Below are 19,980 nucleotides of genomic sequence, written 5' to 3'. Positions count from 1 at the left end.
TCAAATAAATGGAATCATACAATATGTGGTCTTTTGTGGTTGGTATATTTAACTTAACATAATGCTTTCAAGATTCGTCCATATTACAGAATGTGTTAGTATGTGTTTCCTTTTTTTTTGCCAAAAATATTCTATTGTATGGATATAGCACATTTTATTTATCCATTCATCAGCTGATGAACATTTGAGTTGTTTTAATTTTTTGCTATTGTGAATAATGCTGCTATGAACATTCATGTACAAGTTTTTGTGTGGACATCGGTTTTTATTTCTCTTGGGTATATACCTAGGAGTGGAATTGCTGGACCATACAGTAATTATGTTTGACATTTTGAGGAACCACTTTCCCTTTTAATTGCTAATATTATTCATTTGTACCTTCTCACTTTTTAAAAAGAATTAATATTGGCAGGTGCATATAATTAATCTTCTCAAGTAATTAACTTTCGGCCTTCTTTATCTCCTGTATTACATTTTTGTTTTCTATTTCACTGATCTCTGCACTTATCTTTATCATTTCATTTTTTTCATGTTTGATGAGCATATTTAGCTATTCTAACTTCTTAAACTAAAATACCTAGCTCATTAATTTTCAGCTTTTTTCTTTGTTAATATAATCATTAAGACTAAGTTTGGCTTCTTAGTATTGTTTTAGCTGTAATCCACAAATTTGGTACACAATCATTTTGTTATCATTCAGTTATAATTATTTTCTAATTTCTATAGCGATTTCCTCTTAGATCCAGCATTGCTTAGAAATATTTCAAAATCTCCAAATCTTGTGGAGGTGTTACGTTTATCTCCTTGTTATTAAACTCTAACTTAGTGAGTCTCAAACTTGGGCCTTATAAGGATCACCTTGTTAAAACACAGATTTCCAGGCCCCACTCTAGTTTCTGATTCACTATGTCCGGGTGGGACCCTGCATTACAGTAGCCACTAGCCACATGTGGCCATTTAAATTAAACTTAATCTAAATAAATTTTAAAATTCAACTCCTCAGTCATATTATCCACATTTTAAGTGTTCAATAGCCACATGTGGCTAGTGGCTACCGTATTAAACAACATTGATATAGAACAATACCACAGAAGCTTCTATTAAACTATCACAGTCTAGTTGAAAGGGCCCTAGAGGCACAGTCAAATCTAAGGTCTTAATACAGGGTTTAACTGACTTGCCCTTAACCCTGTATTTCCAACACGTGCCTTGGGTAAAACTGTTGAGCCAGATCTGCAGGCCTGTGTCTGGGAGCCAGGAGTCCAAGCTCCATCCTGTCCAGCCTCAATTACAATCTTAGCCTCCATTCTGGCAACCTCACACCTATGTGTGCTTCTGTAGCCCCCCTCTCCACAGAGCCAGGGACCACAGTGCAAGGCAAAGCTGACTTGGATGTGCACCTGCTTAAAACCAGTCAGAGGCTCCTCGCTGTCCTCAGCATGGGGACCTCTGAGCCCAACCAGAGCCCTGGGCATTTGAGATGGTAAAGTGTGGTTTGTTCATGTCCCTTCTCCTCTAGTTTGTGATCCCTGAGGGCATGTGCAGCTCATCCCTGGCACTAGCAGGGTGCTGAGCAGAGTAGGTGCCGAGCATCACTTGTGGAATGAAAGCACCAGGTTGGGGAGCTGCTGGGCTGTTGGCTGGGCAAGGCTGGGCTTGGGAGGGAAGGAGGATGGAGCTCCAGGTAAGGAAGCAGCCACCTGCCCTCTGCAGCCGGAGTTGACACCATGTCCACATCTGCTCAGGTGAACGTATCCTTCTCGCTCTCCCTGGAGCTGCTCTCCTATCAGAAGCTCCCAGCCAACCAGATGCTGCCTGGGGTGGACATTCAGCAGAGCGCGAGTGGAGAGAGAGAGATGGTGTTTACTCAGAACCTGCTCCTGGAACACACCAACCAGACCACTCAGGCCCGCCCAAGGCCCACCCACATGGAGAGGAGGGCCAAAGCAGATGGGTTTCTGTTCTGCTGGGGCCAGAGAAGGAAAGACCTAGCAGGGCCCTCAGAAATAAGGAGCCCCTGCCCCTGTCCTGGGGCTCAGTCTCCCCTAGAAGAGGCCCTGTGTGCAGACAGATGAGGGCCATCCACCCTTACCTACCTCATGAATCCAAAGCTGGGTGAGGGGCCAGAGTGTGGGAAATCAGGGAAGACTCCCTGCAGGAGGTGGCATGTGAAGCCTGTATACTCTTTAATCAAAGGAGAAGGGAAACACATTGATAGGCTGAGGGAACGCCTGATGGGTGGAAACAGTGAGAGTACCTGAGACAGTTGTAAGGAATGAGCACCATAGGCCAGAAGGTCACTAGGCTGTGGTGTGGAGGCTAAGGTGGGGCTGCAGATGAGGAGTGTGAAGGAGTGGCCTAGGGGAGTGTTGCCCACACAGCTGAAACGACCTTTATGAAAATTATGACAGTGAGAGAAATCTAACAAAGCTGACTCCATCTTGGTTGTAACCTCACAGGCTAACTGTCCTCGTTCATTCCTGGGCATAGGCCAAGCTAACTATGAGAGGAACATAGTTTTTCTTTTTTTTTTTTTGGACACGGAGTCTCGCTCTGTCACCCAGGCTGGAGTGCAGTGACGGGACCTCGGCTCACTGCAAGCTCCGCCTCCCAGGTTCACGCCATTTTCCTGCCTCAGCCTCCCAAAATGCTGGGATTACAAGTAAGCCACTGTGCCTGGCCTTATAGTTTAACTTTAAAGCAAGGACGATAATAGCCCCTTCTCAAAACTAACCCCCTCCTTGTTTGGGGATCAAATCCACCTTTGTAAAACTAATGAAAGACCACAAGGTTAGAATTATGGTAGGGGCCTGAATCCTGCTAAACTCTAAGCACAGTAAAGTGATAGCCAGCCATTGTTCCCTAGTTTGCTTACTGCTCAGGAGTCACATAGCTGGAGGCCACAAGATTTATAACTTCCTCAACTGCTCCTATAGATAATATCACTATTGTTAAAACCTAAGATTGGTCTTTGAAATATTTTTCTGACTTTTGCATTCAGGCAGACCAAATGACACCACCTAGACCCATGACTAATACCAAGGAGCTGACTCAACCAGTCCTATGACCCCCAACCCAGAAAATGACTCAGCATGTGAAGACAGTTTGGACACTCTTATGGTTTCATCCCCAACCAATCAGTAGGACCCATTCTCTATCCCCCTGCCAGCCTAATTATGCTTTAAAGCCCTAGCCTCTGAGCTCTTAGGGAGGCAGATTTGAGAAATATCTCCCATCCTTCTGCTTGGCCATCTTGCAATAATTAAACTCTTTCTCTGCTGCAATCTGCTGTCTTGATATATTGGCTTTTCTGTGCAGTGGTCAAGAATAACCCATTGGACTGTAACACAATGGATGGGTTTGGTCACTTGGCAGGTGACAGTCCAATGACCACAATCAAGGAGGGTTTAACAAGGGGACTTTATTACTTGCAACAATTAAGGAGGATGCCAGGGATAGCACCCAAGAGCAATGCCTCCCCAAATAATGGTGAAAACAGGGCTTTTATTAGGTAGGTTAGCTGAGTCATTGTATGTAAAGGCAGTGCAGGTGCAGTCACCAATCATGCTTCTACATACATAGCATGTATAGAAAATGGCAAATAAGCTCCCCTCTGGGTAGGTGGTGTTTTTAGTATGATAATGAGGAGTGTTCATCAAAATTCATCTCCAGCTCAAGTATCTCTGGATCCAAGTGATTTTTGTTTTTCTCCAGGGGCTGAGCTTCTTTCTGGAAATTTTTGAAACAACAAGATCTCAAGATGCAACAGTTACATGTGGGTACTTTTCCAGAAGGACTCCAGAGAGGTCAGAAGCAAGAGGCTGAGCAATGGAGCTCGGGCTCTCCAGCCTGGCACCTAGGCAGCTGCTAGGGCTGAGAAGCTGGGGCTGAGGTGATGAGGTTGTGCATGCCTGAGGTGCCTGAGTGTGATGTAGGGACTTCCAGGAGCTAGAAGAGGCAGGGCACAGATAAGGCATGAGGCTGAGGGATGGGGCCAGGTGGCTCAGGGCCTGAGAGGAGCTGAAGGGTGAGCCCTGTGGGCCCCATGGAGGAGAAAGGAGGAAGAGGAGGGCAGCTCAATTGACCAGGGAGCAGGGAGCAGAGCTTGTGGGAAGTGAGGGAGGCAGGGATGGCAGGGGGAGTAGATGGCACATCATCCTGGCCCTTTCCCTGCACAGACTCCCACCAGCAGCCCTGGCCTGTAAAGGTAGCACCAGCCCCCTGCCACCTGTTGGGCACTTCCCCTGTTCTCTTCAAGAGCATCAGCACTTGGGGTCAGCAGGGTTCCCTGTGTCCCAGAGGCCTTGGCTCAGAGCCACCCAGAATGGACGAGGTTTCCTGGTCCCCCACAGGTGCTGCTCCCGCAGGCCATAGTGACCGTGCCTGAGCTGCAGCTCTCCACCAGCTGGGTGGACTTTAGGACCTGCTTTGTGAGCCAGCAACGAGTCTGGGAGGTCTACCTAATGCACCTGAGCAGCTGCCGAAGTTACTGGGCCACAGAAACTGGAGAGAAGATGACGCCCCAGGAAGGGTCTTGTCTTAGTCCATTTTCTGTTGCTTAGAATACCTGAAAGTGAGTAATTTATTTAAAAAATAATTTGTTTCTTACAGTTATGGAGAATGAGCAGTCCAAGGCTGAGGGGCTGCATTTGGTGAGGGCCTTCTTGCTGGTGGGGGCTGTTTGCCTGAGCAGACACAGGGCATCGCATGGTGAGGGAGAAAAGTGTTCTAGCTCAGGTCTCTCTTCCCCTTCTTATAAAGCCAGCATTCCCACTCCCAAAATAACCTGTTAATCCATTAATCCATGAATGGATTAATTTACTCATGAGGGCAGAGCCTCCATGACCTAATCATCTCTTAAAAGCCCAGCTCTCAATACCACCACATTGGAGATTTAATTTCACCATGAGTTTTGGAAGAGACAAATGTTTAAACCATAGTGGAGCTCATGTATCATGTCCCGGTGAGGTGGCTCCCCAGGGCTGGCACCATTTGGAATTCCTGCAGAGCAGCCAGTCCCCCATTCCCATGTGATCCCAGAGTTGCCCTGTGGTGCTGAGCAAGACCAGAGGTGCAGACCTGAGATGCAGGCAAGCCTGGGGGTGGGTGAATGGGTGAAGTCTTCCTGTGGTGGTACATGGGGCCACCTGTGCTCATGTTTGTCCTCCCTTCCTCTTGGAACTGGCCAAAGACACGGTGACCTTCAAGGTCTCTCCAAACAGTGGGCTGCTGGAGGTGTGACCCACCAATGCACCCCCAACCTCCATTACCTTGCAGGTTTTCTTCACTGCCAGTTACAGCCCTTCCCAGAGTCCCCTGCACTGCCCACAGAGCCTGGACATCCTGCCCAGGGCCATTCCTAACCTGCTACCTATAGGAGCAGTAAGCTATACAAGGCCACGTTGGTGGTGCAGGAAGTGCTTGGCAAGAAGGTCTGTACCCTGTGGTTCTGGGGCCAAGAGTCTTAGGATGACTAGAGATACCTGTCCCCTCACCAGCTCTGAGGCTCTGCCCTATCCCTCAGCCCCAGCCCACAGCTATGGAATAAATATGGCCCAGGGCTGAGGAACAGGTCTGCTGGGCAGGGGGCTATACCAGGTCACAGACTAGGGTGGTGGGGTGGAAACTGGAGAGGGGATAACCTGGCATCTCAGGTCTCCAGCTACTCTAGAACAGCCCCCTGGGATGGAGGAGGCTCTTTTCCAAAAGGGAAATATTTGATACAATTTAATATCAAAAGGAGAAGAAAAACTCCTGGAAATATAGAAACAGTAAAACACTTCCTTAATCTGATCATGGCTATGTACAACACAACAAACTTACTAAAAACATCATGCAATGTTGAAATGGTGAATGATTTCCCTTTAAAATCAGAGTCAAGACAATAATGCCTATGCACATCACTTCTTTTCCATGTTGTACTGGAAGAACTAGCTAGTACAGCAAAGCAAGGAAGAGAAATATAAGACAAACGTTGGAAAGGAAGAGACACTATTTAACAAGGCTGTGGATATAAAAATCAACATACGAAATTACAATTCTCAATACCAGCAATTAATGGAAAATGAAATTAAGAAAACAAAAACAAAAGACAGTATTTACAAAAGCTTAAAAATATAAAGTACCCATACATAAGTAAAAACATGCAAGGGCTCTAATGAGAAAACTATAAACTAAAAGTTTACCATTGGACTTTGGAGAAGACAAATAAATGTAGAGACGATATAACATGTTCTTGGTTTGGAAGACTCAGTATTGCAAACTGTCCTATAGAGTCACCACAACTCTGATCAAAATTCCATCACATTATTTGTTGTTGTGGAACTTAACAAGCTGATTCTAAGATTTAAATGGAAATGCAAAGAGCCAAGAAAAGCCAAGACCGTCTTAAAGAAAAAACAATATGAGAGAACTTGCTTTACTAGATACCAAGAGGTTAACACACTAGAGTCCTTAAGAAAGTGTGGTATTGGTAGAAGAATGGCCAGGTGACTGAAACAGAACAGAGAACCAGAACCAAACCCACATGTATAGTCACTTGATTTATGATGGCACTGAGACAAGTGGGGGAAAGATCATCTTTCCAACAAAAGATCCCGGAAAAATCAGGCATCCATATAAAAAAAAAAATGAAGATGAAAGCCTTCTTCACATCATACATGCACACAAAAAAACCAGTCTCAGGAAGATTAGATATGTAAATATGAAAAGCAAAAAAAAATTTAGGTGAAAAGGCAAGCCAAAGAAGGGAAAGATGTTTGCAAAACAGATAAGATGATAATGGACTCATGGCAAGAATACATAAGGCACTCCAATGAAACTCTAAGGACAAGAAGGGACAACTCAATACAAAAATGGGGCTAGGCATGGTGACTCATGTCTGTAATCCCAGCACTTTGGGAGGCCGAGGTGGGTGGATCACCTGAGGCCAGGAGTTTGAGACCAGCCTGGCCAATATGGTGAAACCCCGTCTCTGCTAAAAACACAAAAATTAGCCAAGTGTGGTGGTGGCATGCTTGTGATCCCAGCTACTTGGGAGGCTAAAGTGAGAGGATCACTTGAGCCTAGGAGGCGGAGGTTGCAGTGAGCCAAGATCGTGCTGCTGTACTCTAACCTGGGTGACAGAGCAAGACTCTGTCTCAAAACAACAACAACAACAACAACAACAACAACAAGATCCATAAAACAAAAATGGGTGAAAGACTTGACTAGGTACTTCACAGAACAGAAAATCCAAGTGGCCAATGCATTTATGAAAAAGTGCTCAACCTCCTTAGGAAGGGGGGAAATGCAAATTTAAACTCAAGATATAACACTACACAGCCATAGATTGGGTAAAACTTAATCTGAAAAAATCAAGTATTATCAAAGATGTGACACACATGAAGTCTTCTACCCTGCTTTTTAAAAGTGTACACTGAAACACCACTTAGGATAATGGCTTGGCATATCTAGTAAAGTTAAGAGATGTATTCTCTCTGACTCAGCATTCTTGCTCCCAGGTAAAGACCCTAGAGAAACCAAGATGTCTGTGCTCCAGGGTACAGTTAAAAGAAGGTTCACACAGGCATTATTCATCATAGCACATTTTCACCATTTGGAAAGCATCAAAGGTTTATCACTTTGGATATGGATGAATAACCTGTGGCCCGTTCATACAACAGAATATAGCATAAAAACAAAAAACTTGCTGGGCATTGTGGCTTGCACCTGTAACCTCAGCTGCTTGGGAGACTGAGGTGGCCAGATCACTTGAGATCAGGAGTTCAAGACCAGCTAGGGCGACATAGCAAGATCTAAAAAAAAAAAAAAAAAATTTGAGATGGAGTTTCACTCTGTCACCCAGGCTGGGGTGTAGTGGCACCATCTCGGCTAACTGCAACCTCTGCTTCCCAGGTTCAAGCCATCCTCTCACCTCAGCCTCCCAGGTAGCTGGGATTACACGCACGCATCACCATGCCAGGCTAATTTTTATATTTTTAGTAGAGGTGGGATTTCTCCATGTTGGCCAAGTTGGTCTTAAACTCCTGACCTCAAGTGATCCACCCACCGCCTCCCAAAGTGCTGGGATTACAGGCATGAGCCACTGTGCCCAGCCTCCAGTTTTTTTTTTTTTAAATTAACCAGGTATGGTGGCATGTGCCTGTAGCCCCAGCTACTCTGGAGGCTGAGGCAGGAGGATTGTTTGAGCCCAGGAGTTTGAGGCTGCAGTGAGCTATGATGGATGAATCTCAGAGTTGAGTGAAAGAAGCAAGAGTTCAAACTGTGACTGCTCTTATAAAGTTCAAAAACAAGTAGAAGTAACCTATATTGTTAGAAATGAGTAATTACCTTGAAGGAAGGGGAGGTGGTGACTGAGAGAGGAAGGAGGGAGCTTTGGGATGCTGATAATTTTCTGTTTCTTCATAAGGGCAATGGATACCCAGTATGTGCTTTGTGATATTCAAAAAAACAGGGCTGGACATGGTGGCTCACACCTGTAATCCTAGCACTTTGGGAGGCTGAGGCAGGAGGATCACTTGAGCCCAGGAAATCGAGGATGCAGTGAGCTATGATTGTACCACTGCATTTCGGCTTGGGAACAAGATCGAGACCCTGTCTCTAAAAACAAATAAACAAAAACACATTAAATGATTTATGCACTTCTACATATGTTATTCTTCACTTAAAAAGTTTAAAAGATTACTGTAAGAATGTCAAGTGAAAGAAAACTTATGGCAAAAAGCATTAATAGAGACAGGGGAGTTATATTTAATAATTAAATAATCAAGCAACTCACTCCTTGTGCAGTGTCTTATTCTGATTTTACTTCTCTATTGTGTTCTTTAATTCAGCCACTATAGTGTTCATTTCTAGGATTTATGGGTGTCATTTTCCAAGTTTGTGTCTTAGGTGTTATGTGACTTTATCTCTGAACATTTTAAACAAAGTCTTTTCAGAAAGAGCACTCTCACCACTAGTTCATTGACGGCAAACCCTCCAGTGTATTCCTTCTGTTTTTATGCCATTTTATTTCTTCATGTGCTCAGTAATTTTTACTTACAAGTTCATTTCATTGAGATTCATCTTCCTTAGAAGCCCTGTTAAGTCTTGAGTTACTGTGGCAACCTTGTTGTGGATTGCTTTAGTGTTTGCTTCTGCCAAGGCCTTACGGGATTCACAAGTGTTTAGGTTTCTGGGCTTGGGGCTTGCATTCATGGGGAGCTAAGTTTTCTACTCACGTCCTGGGGGCCTCATCCTGTACCAAGCTGCTTCACACTCACCCCGTGCATCCCCTCAACATGACCTCAAGGCCTTTGGTAAATTGTTAGCAGCATCCCATGTAAAGGATGGGGATGAAAGGGGATAACCTAGAACAAGAGGCTGCTGCCACATTTAGGCCAATGCTTGAACAGTGGTAGAAATATACAAACAGCTAAAAGAAGCAGATGAGAATTCCACAAAGGCAAGTAGTCAGTGACCAGGAAATTAGAGATCCAGAATTCACAGTTCACAGGCATCCATGGGTACCATCACAAGCTGCAAGATTACTGACCTCTCTCTCTCTCTGTCTGCACACAGGGAGGCTCCTGCCAACATGTCAACACTGTCTATTGTATCATAAAAATATCACGTGTGAGAAAGAGTATTGACAACATACAATTTCATACAATTTTGGCATTTAATTTTAGGCATTACACCAAGATACCTGTGTGATAATAATGACGTGTGAGACCAATAAAAGGAATGTTCTAGTCTAGTTCTGTGTAATAGAACTATAATGTGAGACACAGATGCAAGTCATGTATAGTTTTAAAATTTTTGGCAGTCACATTTCAAAACATTTTTAAGAATAGGTGCAATTCATATACACCGTGGAATATTATGCAGCCATAAAAAAGAATGAGTTCATGTCCTTTGCAGGGAAATGGATAAAGCTGGAAACCATCATCCTCAGCAAACTGACAAAGGAACAGAAAACCAAACACCGCATGTTCTCACTCATAAGTGGGAGTTGAACAATGAGAACATATAGACACAGAAAGGGGAACATCACACACCGGGGCCTGTCAGGGGATGGGAGGAAAGAGGAAGGAGAGCATTAGGACAAATACCTAATGCATGCAGGGCTTACAACCTAGATGATGGGTTGATGGGTGCAGCAAACCACCATGGCACATGTATACCTATGTAACAAACCTGCACGTTCAGCACATGTATTCCAGAGCTTAAAGTAAAATTAAAATAAATTAATAAGAATAGGTGCAATTAATTTTAATGTTTTATCTGCTCAATATATCCAAAATGCTGCCATTTTTACATGTGATCTATATTAAAAATATTGAGATATTTTGTTTTATGTTGTACTAAGCCTTTGAAATCCAGTGTGTTTTTCACAGTTATAGCACATCTCAAATCAGACTAGCAACATTTGTTGTTGTTGTTGTTGTTGTTTGTTTTGAAACGGAGTCTCGCTCTGTTGCCCAGGCTGGAGTGCAATGGCGCGATCTCGGCTCACTGCAAGCTCTGCCTCCCGGGTTCGAGTAATTCTGCTGCCTCAGCCTCCTGAGTAGCTGGAACTACAGGCGCCCACCACCATGCCCACTAAAAATTCTTGTATTTTTAGTAGAGAGGGGGTTTCACCATGTTGGCCAGGCTGGTCTGGAACTCCCAACCTCAGGTGATCCGCCCACCTCAGCCTCCCAGACTAGGCATATTTTAAGCCCTCGATACCCACGTCTGGTTAGTGGCTGCTGTATGGGACAGCATGGGTCTAGTCTAGTAAAATACATAATGTCAAACTCTAAATATTATTAGCCATTGATTCAGTAAACAACTAGGTAGGTCCTATCTGGAACTGACTGACAAGCCTTGGCCACCTAAGAAAAATTGAAAGCGTGTAGGAGTGCAGTTGGTCTCGCTGACAGCCACAGCCTGTACAATCAGCTCCTTCACACCCACACTGCCCCATCAGTTTTCTGTCCTGACCCCTCTCTTCCTCCTGTTCCCTATGGCACTAGGTGATTCCTGGCAAAGTAACCTGAGGAGAGGTGTTTAAATAAGGCTAATATGTTGGCATCACAGCTCACACACAGGCCTCTGCCAGAAAGAGCAACAGAGACTTTTCGAGCATCCTGTGGTCCTATGAACAGATACTTTGTGAGATCACTTTCTGGCCCTTCAAACCCCACTTTGGAGACCCTCCTAGGAAACTCAGTCAAGAACAGTAGGCACAGAAAATGACACTGAAAGGGAAAGGCATGGACACCAGCTTCTTGGTGTCCCAAAGCTTGGGAGCACATGCACAAAGCAGTGTGCTGGGCCAGAGTGCTGGGAATGCTGGAGGCCACTCCCTGCTTCACTGGACTCCAACCTGCCCGGGAGATCCATGGCCTTGCTGCCCTGGCTCCATGAGAACTGACTTGCTTATCTGTCTTCCTCCCTCAGAGGCTATGAGGAGTCGAACCAGAGCTATTCTCTGCAAGCCCATGATCTTCCAATAAACTAGGCAAGTGTGGAGGAGGTAAGACAGGGAGAGAGGAGGTAGTACCAAAGGCCTGACCCAAGGACTTCACAGTCTGGTTGAGGAGTCCTGGGCCCTGCCTGGCAGAACCCCCATGCCAGCTGGGAAGGGCAGAATCACCTGCAGGGCAGTTAGGGTGTGAGCTGGGGTATGGGGGCTTATCCTCAGAGTGGTGGAGGCCAGAGGTCAGCTAGGGTGGAGTCATCAGGAAAGCATCCCCAGGGATGTGGACCGATTTGGGTAATTCCCAAGGCCATGTTTATTTGCAGCATCAGCAGAAAGATGGTCAGAAAGCCCTATGCAATGGGACAAATGAGAGAAGTTCTCAATGTTCCTTTACATTCCATCCCTGCCCTGACTAGTGCATAAAATGGAGCTTTGTAATCTGTCCTCATCCTGTGCTTCAGGTGGAAACTCGCCGTGCTGGCGGATGCATGGGCTAACAGGTATGGTTGGCGTGCAGGCAGAGTCTTGCCCTCACTTCACCTCTGGCCCTCATAGACATTGCCCTCCCCACTCCCCTGCCCCCATCCAGAGAGCTCCTCACTGTCCCTGAACGATTAGACAAAGACACTAAGGAGTCTGTCTAACCCATCTTCCTCCAGGCCAGGGCCTCTGCATTCTCCACACATGGGCAACTTTGACCCAGCCATCTCAAGACCAACATTGTACCTTTATTGGAATGAATCACAGCAGAGCTCCTGCAGAAGCGGGGGGCATTTTTTTTTAATGTCAAGGGCTGGCCTGGGAGCAGGACTGACCCTGCCCCACAGACTGAACTAGGCCTGGAATTTGTGGCCTGGAATCCATGACCCCATACTTGGCCACTCAATTCCAACCCAAGATGGTCTGGGGGCCTGGCCCTCAGGGAGCCTGGCTGTTTGCTTCCTCTTTATTGAATTGCTTCAAGGCAGAGTTGGAGACAGGGTATGGGTCCAATCTCAGGATCTGGGCATTGAGAATGACATTCTTGGCTGCTTCCTCAGACATATCATCAGATGATGTTTCCTTAGTCTTAATGTCCTTGACCTTATTCCTGAATGAGCCATCAGAGGATGAGTCCAGGGCCACATCTTTCTGGAAGCTGAGAAAAGCAGCGGCTTGTGCCTTCAGCAGCACCCAACCCTGCATTCCCAAGAGGTGAGGCTTTCTCACTCCGGCAGGTCCCCAGCTGAGCTTTGCCAGGAGCCTCCAGAATCAGGCCTGCTCCATCTCCCAACCCTTGCGAGACCCTTCTCTTTTCTGTCTTTGAAGTTGGTCCACCATCTTCACTGCTAGCATTTACTGAGCACTTGCCACATGCCAGACCCTGTGCCAGCTGCTTTATGTAGGTTTAATCCTCTCAAAAAAACCCATGGGAGAGGATGGCTGGGCTACATGGCCTTACCTCTCTGTGCCCCAATGTTCTCACCTGTAAAATGGGGATAGTGACAGGACCTACCTTGCATTTGATTGTTTTGAGGATAGAGCGAGATAAGGCATGTGTAGAACAGGGTCTAACACATAACAAATGCTCAATTCATCTTAGCTATTGTTATTACTCTGTTCTCATTCCACTTTGCAAATGAAGAAACTGAGTCTCAGAGGTATGAGGTAACTTCTCCGTGCACACCCTAGGAAGTTGCGGCACATGGAACCTGTGCCCATAACCATTATCCTCTCTTCCTGTGCGGCGCTGAACTTCCTCTCTCTACAGTGGGGCAAGTTTCTATCCATCCTTCAAAGCCCTACTCAGTTGTCACTGTGACATTTTCTCCAACTCCCCAAATTAACGTTCTTCCCTTGTTAGGTTCCTACAGATCCTGTATATCCCACTGTCAGAGTCCTCTAGCAGGAACTGTTTGCATCATCTGTCTCCCCATAAGCTACGGTTTTCTCAAGGATAGGGAGTGCTGACCTCTGACCTTTGACAGTCAAGCCCTGGCACAGTGCCTAGCATGTGTGGTTCCAGTGAGAGCAGGGAGGGAGGGAAGGGGGAAGATGGTAGGGAGGAGGGCAGAGAAAGGCCAGAGGCAGTGACTCCTGTGGCACAGAGCAGAGGACACTCTAGGGCCTCAGGCAACCTCTGCTCCTCACTGGTGCTCAGGTCCCCTCAGGTCCAGGGAGAGCGTGTTCATTGGCCCAAATCCCAGAAGAAATGGTTCTGCCAATCATGACAAGTCTTCTCCAGGGGACACTTGGGAGATCAGAGGCCAGAAGTGCCCATGGAGGTGTTGGGTGGAACCCAGTTCCCAAATGGGGTCCTGGGCTGCTGGGGCCAAAAGGCCAGAGTCCTTCATCAAGACTGGGTTTTTTACGAAAACCAGGACTGAACTAGGAGTTCAGACAGGAAAAGAGATGTACTCAGAGTCAGTTCCAAGCCAGTCCTCTGTCCCTAGGAGGAGAGGAAGCCTCTGGGAGGAGTGCCCCTGGAGGGTATGCCCAAAGGCAATGCACCCATCCAGACAGGCAGGCAGGGGCAAGGAAAGGAGACGACATGGCCCAGTCCGGGTCAGGAGGGGCAGCAGGATGGGGACTGGCAGAGGCTGGGTGGGAGCAGGTAGACAGCAGCAGCCAGAGGAGCGGAGAGACTGCTGCGGACATGGCAGCCTTCGAGTCACAGGCTCTCCGGCAGAGGGGCGGGGATGGACAATGCCCCGCACGCTCTCTGTGCCAAGGCTTCAGAGCCAGGCCCCATGCTGGCACAGCCCAGGAGGCTCCCACACCTACCTTATCTGTGAGGAGTGCTTCAGGCTCTCGGAGAGGGGCTGATCTCGCGTTTCCGGCAGCAGGGAGGAGAGGGAAAAGGCCACGATGGCTAAGACGCAGCAGAGAAAGATGGGCAGGAGGGAGGGGGTCTGGCTGATGATTGTCAGGGACAAGATGGCTCCAGCCACCGAGGCCAGAGACACCAGCCCCAGACCTGTCGCCCTGAAATTGGAAGTGAGAGCTCCTGTGAGGGGTCTGCCGGGTTCAGAGGCTGGGCAGGGCCAGCAGCTACATGAAAACCCACACTCTCCAGTCTCCACCCTGTCCCGTCCTCATTGTGTGATTCCAAGTAGGCAATAATTTCTTCTGGGCCTCCTTCAAGGGGGATGAGGAGGGGGAGAGGCAGAAACCATGCAGCATTATGTGGATGTGCGGGGAGAGGACACAGGCAGTGATGCCAGCCAGGCAGGAAGATAGTGCTCCCATCGCCAACCTCAGGGAAGGATCTGAGCCTCCAAGTGGCCCAAACACTTTCCAGGCAGTGAGTGCAAGGCAGGGGCTGGAGTCAGGCTGCCTGGGGCCAAATCCCAGCTCTGCTGCTTGCTCTGTCTGCCCTTAATCGAGTGCCTTTATCTGTCTGGTCTTGCATCTGAAATAGGGTTAGCGATGGCATTTGGGGGATTTTCTGGTGGTGTTTAAATGAGATTACTTATGTAAACTGTTTAGCACAGTGCTTGTCACCAGGTGAATGCTTGTCTTAGCTGCTGCATTAATCTTGTCATTGTCAGTCCCTGCGCATGTCCCCATGGCCCCCTCGCCCACCAGACCCCATACCTGAGCACGGTGGGGAGGAGCTCAGCGGTGTAGAGGAAGAATACAGTGACAGTGGCGGCCAGGCTGAACTCTCCGAGCGTGAGCACCAAGATCGTCATGGATTTCAGCTCTGTGGCCGGACAACGTGGCCACTTGAGTCTGAGGCCATCCTCCCCTGGGGCGGGTGAAGGAGGCCCACCCATCAGCCCTCCCTTGACCCCTCCCAGAAGGCATCTGAACAGCCTTCCCCACCACCTGCCCAGCTGGCCAGCAGGCTCAGGCATTCTGTCAGAGGAGGGGCAGGTTGTCAGAGGCCAACCAGGCTGGAAGGCAGGACATTTGCAGTGCAGAGTTGGTCAGCAGGGGTGGGGAGGTCCCCTGGGACACCCATGGCCTCTCAGGCCACTGTCTCCCATGCTACACCCAACACCCCCTTATCTGCCTCCAAGGCTGTGTCTTCGTTCCACCTCCTCACCCAATTGCAGCTTCCTCACCCCACTGGGGATCCACTCAGGGCCAGGCCTGTGTCCTGTGGGTTGGGACCCCTGCTCAGGGCTGTACCACCGGGGCTCTGCAAGGTGGTCAGAGTAAGGGGGTGTTTGGTTCCTGGGGCTTGAATGGCTGGGATGGCTCCCAAACATTCCAGGATGTTCTCCGGCCAGCTAGGCAGGCACAATGAAGGGGAAACTGGGGAAAGCCCATTCCTCAGACCTGGTGAAGCTGGGGGCTTCAGCCCCTGCCTGCTTGCCTGCCTGCCTGTCAGCCTCTGCAGGACCCTGCCCCAGCCTTACTCCCATTCCAGTCCTGGCTTTTCTTGTCTCTGGGATGAAATCAGAGATCCAGTTGTATCTACCAGGGAGTCCATTCCTAGTTTCTCTCACACTTCTGAGTTTACATATTGCTGCTTGACTCAGTGTAGACCTGCTTTTTTAAAAACCACCAGGCAATTAATATTCAATAATGAATTTGCTTCCACATTTTGTGTTAGCCAATCTACACTGCCAGCATCTGGGAGTGGAAGGGTCCTAATCCAGACACACACAATTCTAGCCCTGGAGAAAGGGAGGGAGCCTCTCCAGGCAGGCCCAGATCTAGCCTCCCCTGCCCTTGCTGCGACTGTGAAAGGGCTCCGCAGGCAGTCATTCTAAGTGCATGTGCTGCACAGATCGCTCCAGCTCTAGGACCTGTGGTGTATCCACTGTTTAGGGCTCTTTGAGATTCTGAAGATAACACCAGCCCTTCCTGTTTCCTTTTCTAGTGCTAAGCCAGCAGGAATGGGGCACTGAGCCCCTCTGGAAAGGAGGGGCCTCCATACAAGAGCTGTTCCTGAGTGCTGAGCCCCATATTACACTCAATTTTTCAGTGGTCAGGTTATTCCTGGTGAAGCTACAGGGAACAACAGGCATTTCCCAGTCAAAGGGGCTACAGATGACAGGTGGGCCTGGGCAGCAGTTGAAGGAATATTTTTGCCATCATTTATTCACATGTAACCATTAGACCTACTTCTAAGGTGGATTGGAATCTGCTGGAAGAAGGCTGCCTGCTGTCCTCTGGAAAGTACACCCTCCTCTTTCAGGCCTCTGAGAGAGTGTGGGTGCCCTGTCTGGGGGACCCCACCCAGGAAGGGCAGTGCTCCAGGGATTGGAGGTGCTGGGGCCTCTGTGGGGTGGGTGGGCTATAGGTGCAGAAGGCTGATTCCCAGGATGTCTAGGTGGCCGGCCACGGCAGGCGGCACTGGGGAGGGGTTTTGGGAAGCAGGAAGGCTGTGGGCAGGCCACAGGGGAAGGATGAGCTGTACCTTCAGGGAGGAAAAGGAGAAGCAAGCACCAGATGATGGCTTGGAGGAGAGTCACAGCCAGGCTCCACTTCCTCCCAATCTGCTGGAGGAGAAAGATGCAGCACAGCCGGGCAGGCACCTCCATGATGCTGGGGACCATGTGTCTGAAGTGGACGCTCACGCCCAGCTCTCTCATTCTCAGGTTCAACGTAAAATAGGTGTAACTGACGGTAAACCTGGATGAAGCCAGGAGGCAAGTGCGCACGCGCGCGCGCACACACACACACACACACACACACACACACACACACACACACGGAGCCAGGAATAAAGACAGAGGCAGAGCAGCAAGGGTCAGGGTAGGAACGGAGGAGAGAAATAAGCACAGAGACCTGTGATCTGTGTCCTTGGGCTGCCTCCCCTGCAGCCTGACCATTCCCATCCTCTCCCTAGGGTTTCCGGCCTGCGCACCTGTTCGCAGTCCCTGCCAGCGAGCCCTGGATACTCACCACACACAGCTCATCACCAAGGTCACCTTGCAGAGCTGCCTATTCTTACAGAAGTCCAGGACAGAGGCCCGAGTCACCTTCTTTCTGGGCAGCTGCAGCTACAGAACAAGCAGGACCAGTCAGAGGCAGGGCCAAGACCCCAGCTTGCTCCCCAGCCCCACAGCACCCACAAGGCCTGCCTGTCCCTGAAAGTGCCAGCTGGCTTCTGGCCTTCCCTGGCAGGGTTCAATTTTGCTGTCACCATTGTCCTTAAGCAGTGGACTGGGGGCACCCTCTGGACCCATGTCCCACCTGAAAGGATGAGGAGGGAAGGGGCCCTTCCACAGCCCACTGCTCCGGCCCCACTCCTGGCCAGAAGCCCTTTACCTCGTCCAGCAGATTTGAAGGAATGGTCTTCTTGTTCACACTTGCGGCGTAGCACAGCACCTGCTTGGCCTCCTTCACCTTCCCTTTCATCATCAGCCACCGCGGGGACTCCGGGAGAATCCTGCGTGGCCAGCCCCTCTCTTATCTCACCGTTCTATGATGCCCAGAGACCCCCTGCTGGCCCTCTCGTGGCCTCAGCTGTGGCCATCCTGTGCCAGCATGAGGTGATTCAGATGTCAGGGCCTTGAAGGCCACCACTGACCTCGAGCTGCCCTCTGCTCCTCCCTGGCGGTCAGCCCTTCCCCTGTCTAAGCCTCACATGGCCTCCACTGCTGCTAGGTAACACCCTGACCACCGGCTGCCTCTGTCTCCAGTCTCCTTGATTTGCCCTCAGTAATCACTGAGAGCTCTCTCCTTTTCTATCTAGGGGGCCACCCCTATCTGCTCAGGCATGCTGAGGGCTCCGACCTCCATGCCCACAGCCTCCTGTAGAGCCCCCATGCCCTTATTTGGGATTTCTCCTGTTCCCTATCTGTCTCCCCAACAGCCTGAGGAGTGTGAGGGGGCAGGACCTTGGGTCTGACCCCAGTGCCCAGCACTCTGCCTGGGTGAATGGAGGGGTGACTGAAGGTCTCTACTCTGTCCCATCTCTCCCCCGCCACATCTCTATTGCCTTTGACTTCAGAATAACTCCTCTCTGTTTTTTCCCATCCTCTCAGGCTGTCAGAATCCACACAGATTGGCATAAAAAGCACGTATGTGTGAAAAATGGTGCTCAGTGCCCTTGTATATATAGTCTTGTTTAATCCTCATCCAAACCTGGACCTAGTATGATTATCCCCATTTTACTCCCAGGCTCAAGGAGTAAAAGGCTTGCCCGAGGACACAGAGGCAGAGCTATGTACTTGGGGACTGGTACAGCCTCAGTCCCCTAAGGTGGTATAACTTTTTAATAAAACTGTGCCTGCTGATTTCTTATACCAGCACTCCCTCCCTGACCAGGACTCTGGCTGGCTGCCATAAACATACACTCAAGACACTAGAGACAACTTCATTCCTTATACCTGCCCTGCTCCTCCTCTCTCCCACCAGGGTTCAGCAATCAGTCATCATTTTCCACTCTAAGGCTGTGGAACTCTCCTAAACAAAGCCATTAAACTGAGACTTCTTCAAAAAGATGGGGGATTGGCCTCATGTCCACTGAAAAAACAGGAATAAGAAAAGGAAACCAACTCTCAAGGACAAAGAGAATGGGAGGGAGGACACAATGGGAGAAATGTAACAAATGCACTGAAGAGGTCATGAACAGAATGTTGACATAAATATGGACAATAAAGACATTCTGATGAGGTCTCAGATGCAAATGAGGAACTATTAGAAACTGGAGAAATGGCAATCCTTGCTACAAAATGGCAAAGAGCTTGGCTGAACTGTATTCATGCCCTAGTGTTTGTGAAAGAAGGAACTTGTAAGTGATGAAATAGGACATTTGGCAGAAGAAGTCCCTAAGCAAAGTGTTGAGGGTGTGGTATGGCTTCTCTTGACTACTTATAGTAAAATGTGAGAAGAGAGAAACAAATTAGAATTTATAATTAAAAGGGAAGCAGATTTGTCCAATGCTCATGTTGGCCATGCTGTTTATTCATTTTCCATGAATAACAAAGTGTGTTTGGGAGAGAACACCAAGGATGTGGCCAAGCTACTGTTTGATAAGGAGGCCAGTACAAATAAGTGGAAGCCAGGCACTATCCTTGAAGACACTAAAAGAATAACCCCAAAGATACATTAGAGATCATTGGTACTGCCCCTTCCATCACAGGCCCAGACTGCCAAAGCCTAGGGGACACAACTATGTCAAAAGAGGGATCTTCAGCACCCATAGTACATTGGTGCTCACTGCTAACAGCCTACCAATAGAGGCTGGGAATCCAGTTCATGGAAGTGACAGGGTCTTGAATCTCTCCTCCTCACTCCCCATACAACTCTCATCTACTCGAGCTAGGCAAAGGGGAGTTCAAGAGAACTCCTTAGATAGATGCGGGGACTGCCTTTGAAAAAGGACATCTGCCATCCCACTCTGGCTGGAACTTGCTAATTCAGAAACATGGGGGCTTGTCCTGGTATTCCAGACAGTGAGAGAGATTATAGGAGAGTTAATATGTGCCACCTGGAGTTTGAGGGCCTACGTAAACCCGGAGAATGATGCCCATCTCTCATCTGGGTATAATGAAGGCAGGAGGTTGATTGGAGCAGCCCACCACAACAGGGTGGAGGCTGGGGAACAGTGGGGTTTTTTGGCCAAGTGGACCCTGCTGTCTTAAAGG

At 48.5% G+C, this 19,980-nt stretch overlaps 1 protein-coding gene across 18 annotated transcripts in view; it reads right to left on the bottom strand.

Annotated features, from left to right (window-relative positions):
- Positions 1-12,155: 12,155 nt before the first annotated feature.
- SLC22A14 (solute carrier family 22 member 14) overlaps positions 12,156-19,980 on the bottom strand; it is a 36,611-nt gene continuing 28,786 nt past the window's right edge. For 4 of the 18 annotated variants that reach the window (XM_016940715.3, XM_016940722.4, XM_016940721.3 and 1 more), the window contains exons 6-12: positions 17,657-17,777; positions 17,291-17,388; positions 16,803-17,017; positions 15,480-15,575; positions 15,026-15,134; positions 14,213-14,413; positions 12,156-12,587 (exon numbers count right to left, since the gene is read on the bottom strand). In XM_016940715.3, the coding sequence (XP_016796204.1) occupies positions 12,368-12,587; positions 14,213-14,413; positions 15,026-15,134; positions 15,480-15,575; positions 16,803-17,017; positions 17,291-17,388; positions 17,657-17,777 (1,060 nt within the window). In that variant the 3' untranslated portion in view covers positions 12,156-12,367. Of the gene's footprint in view, positions 12,588-14,212; positions 14,414-15,025; positions 15,180-15,479; positions 15,576-16,802; positions 17,018-17,290; positions 17,389-17,656; positions 17,778-19,980 lie in introns of all 18 variants that reach the window. The other 14 variants (XM_016940716.3, XM_054681683.1, XM_054681687.1 and 11 more) reach the window with 5 other exon arrangements.

The sequence above is a fragment of the Pan troglodytes genome, chromosome 2, assembly GCF_028858775.2.
Source record: "Pan troglodytes isolate AG18354 chromosome 2, NHGRI_mPanTro3-v2.0_pri, whole genome shotgun sequence".
NCBI classification, from domain to species: domain Eukaryota; kingdom Metazoa; phylum Chordata; class Mammalia; order Primates; family Hominidae; genus Pan; species Pan troglodytes.
This window is presented reverse-complemented; position numbering and strand designations above follow the sequence as displayed.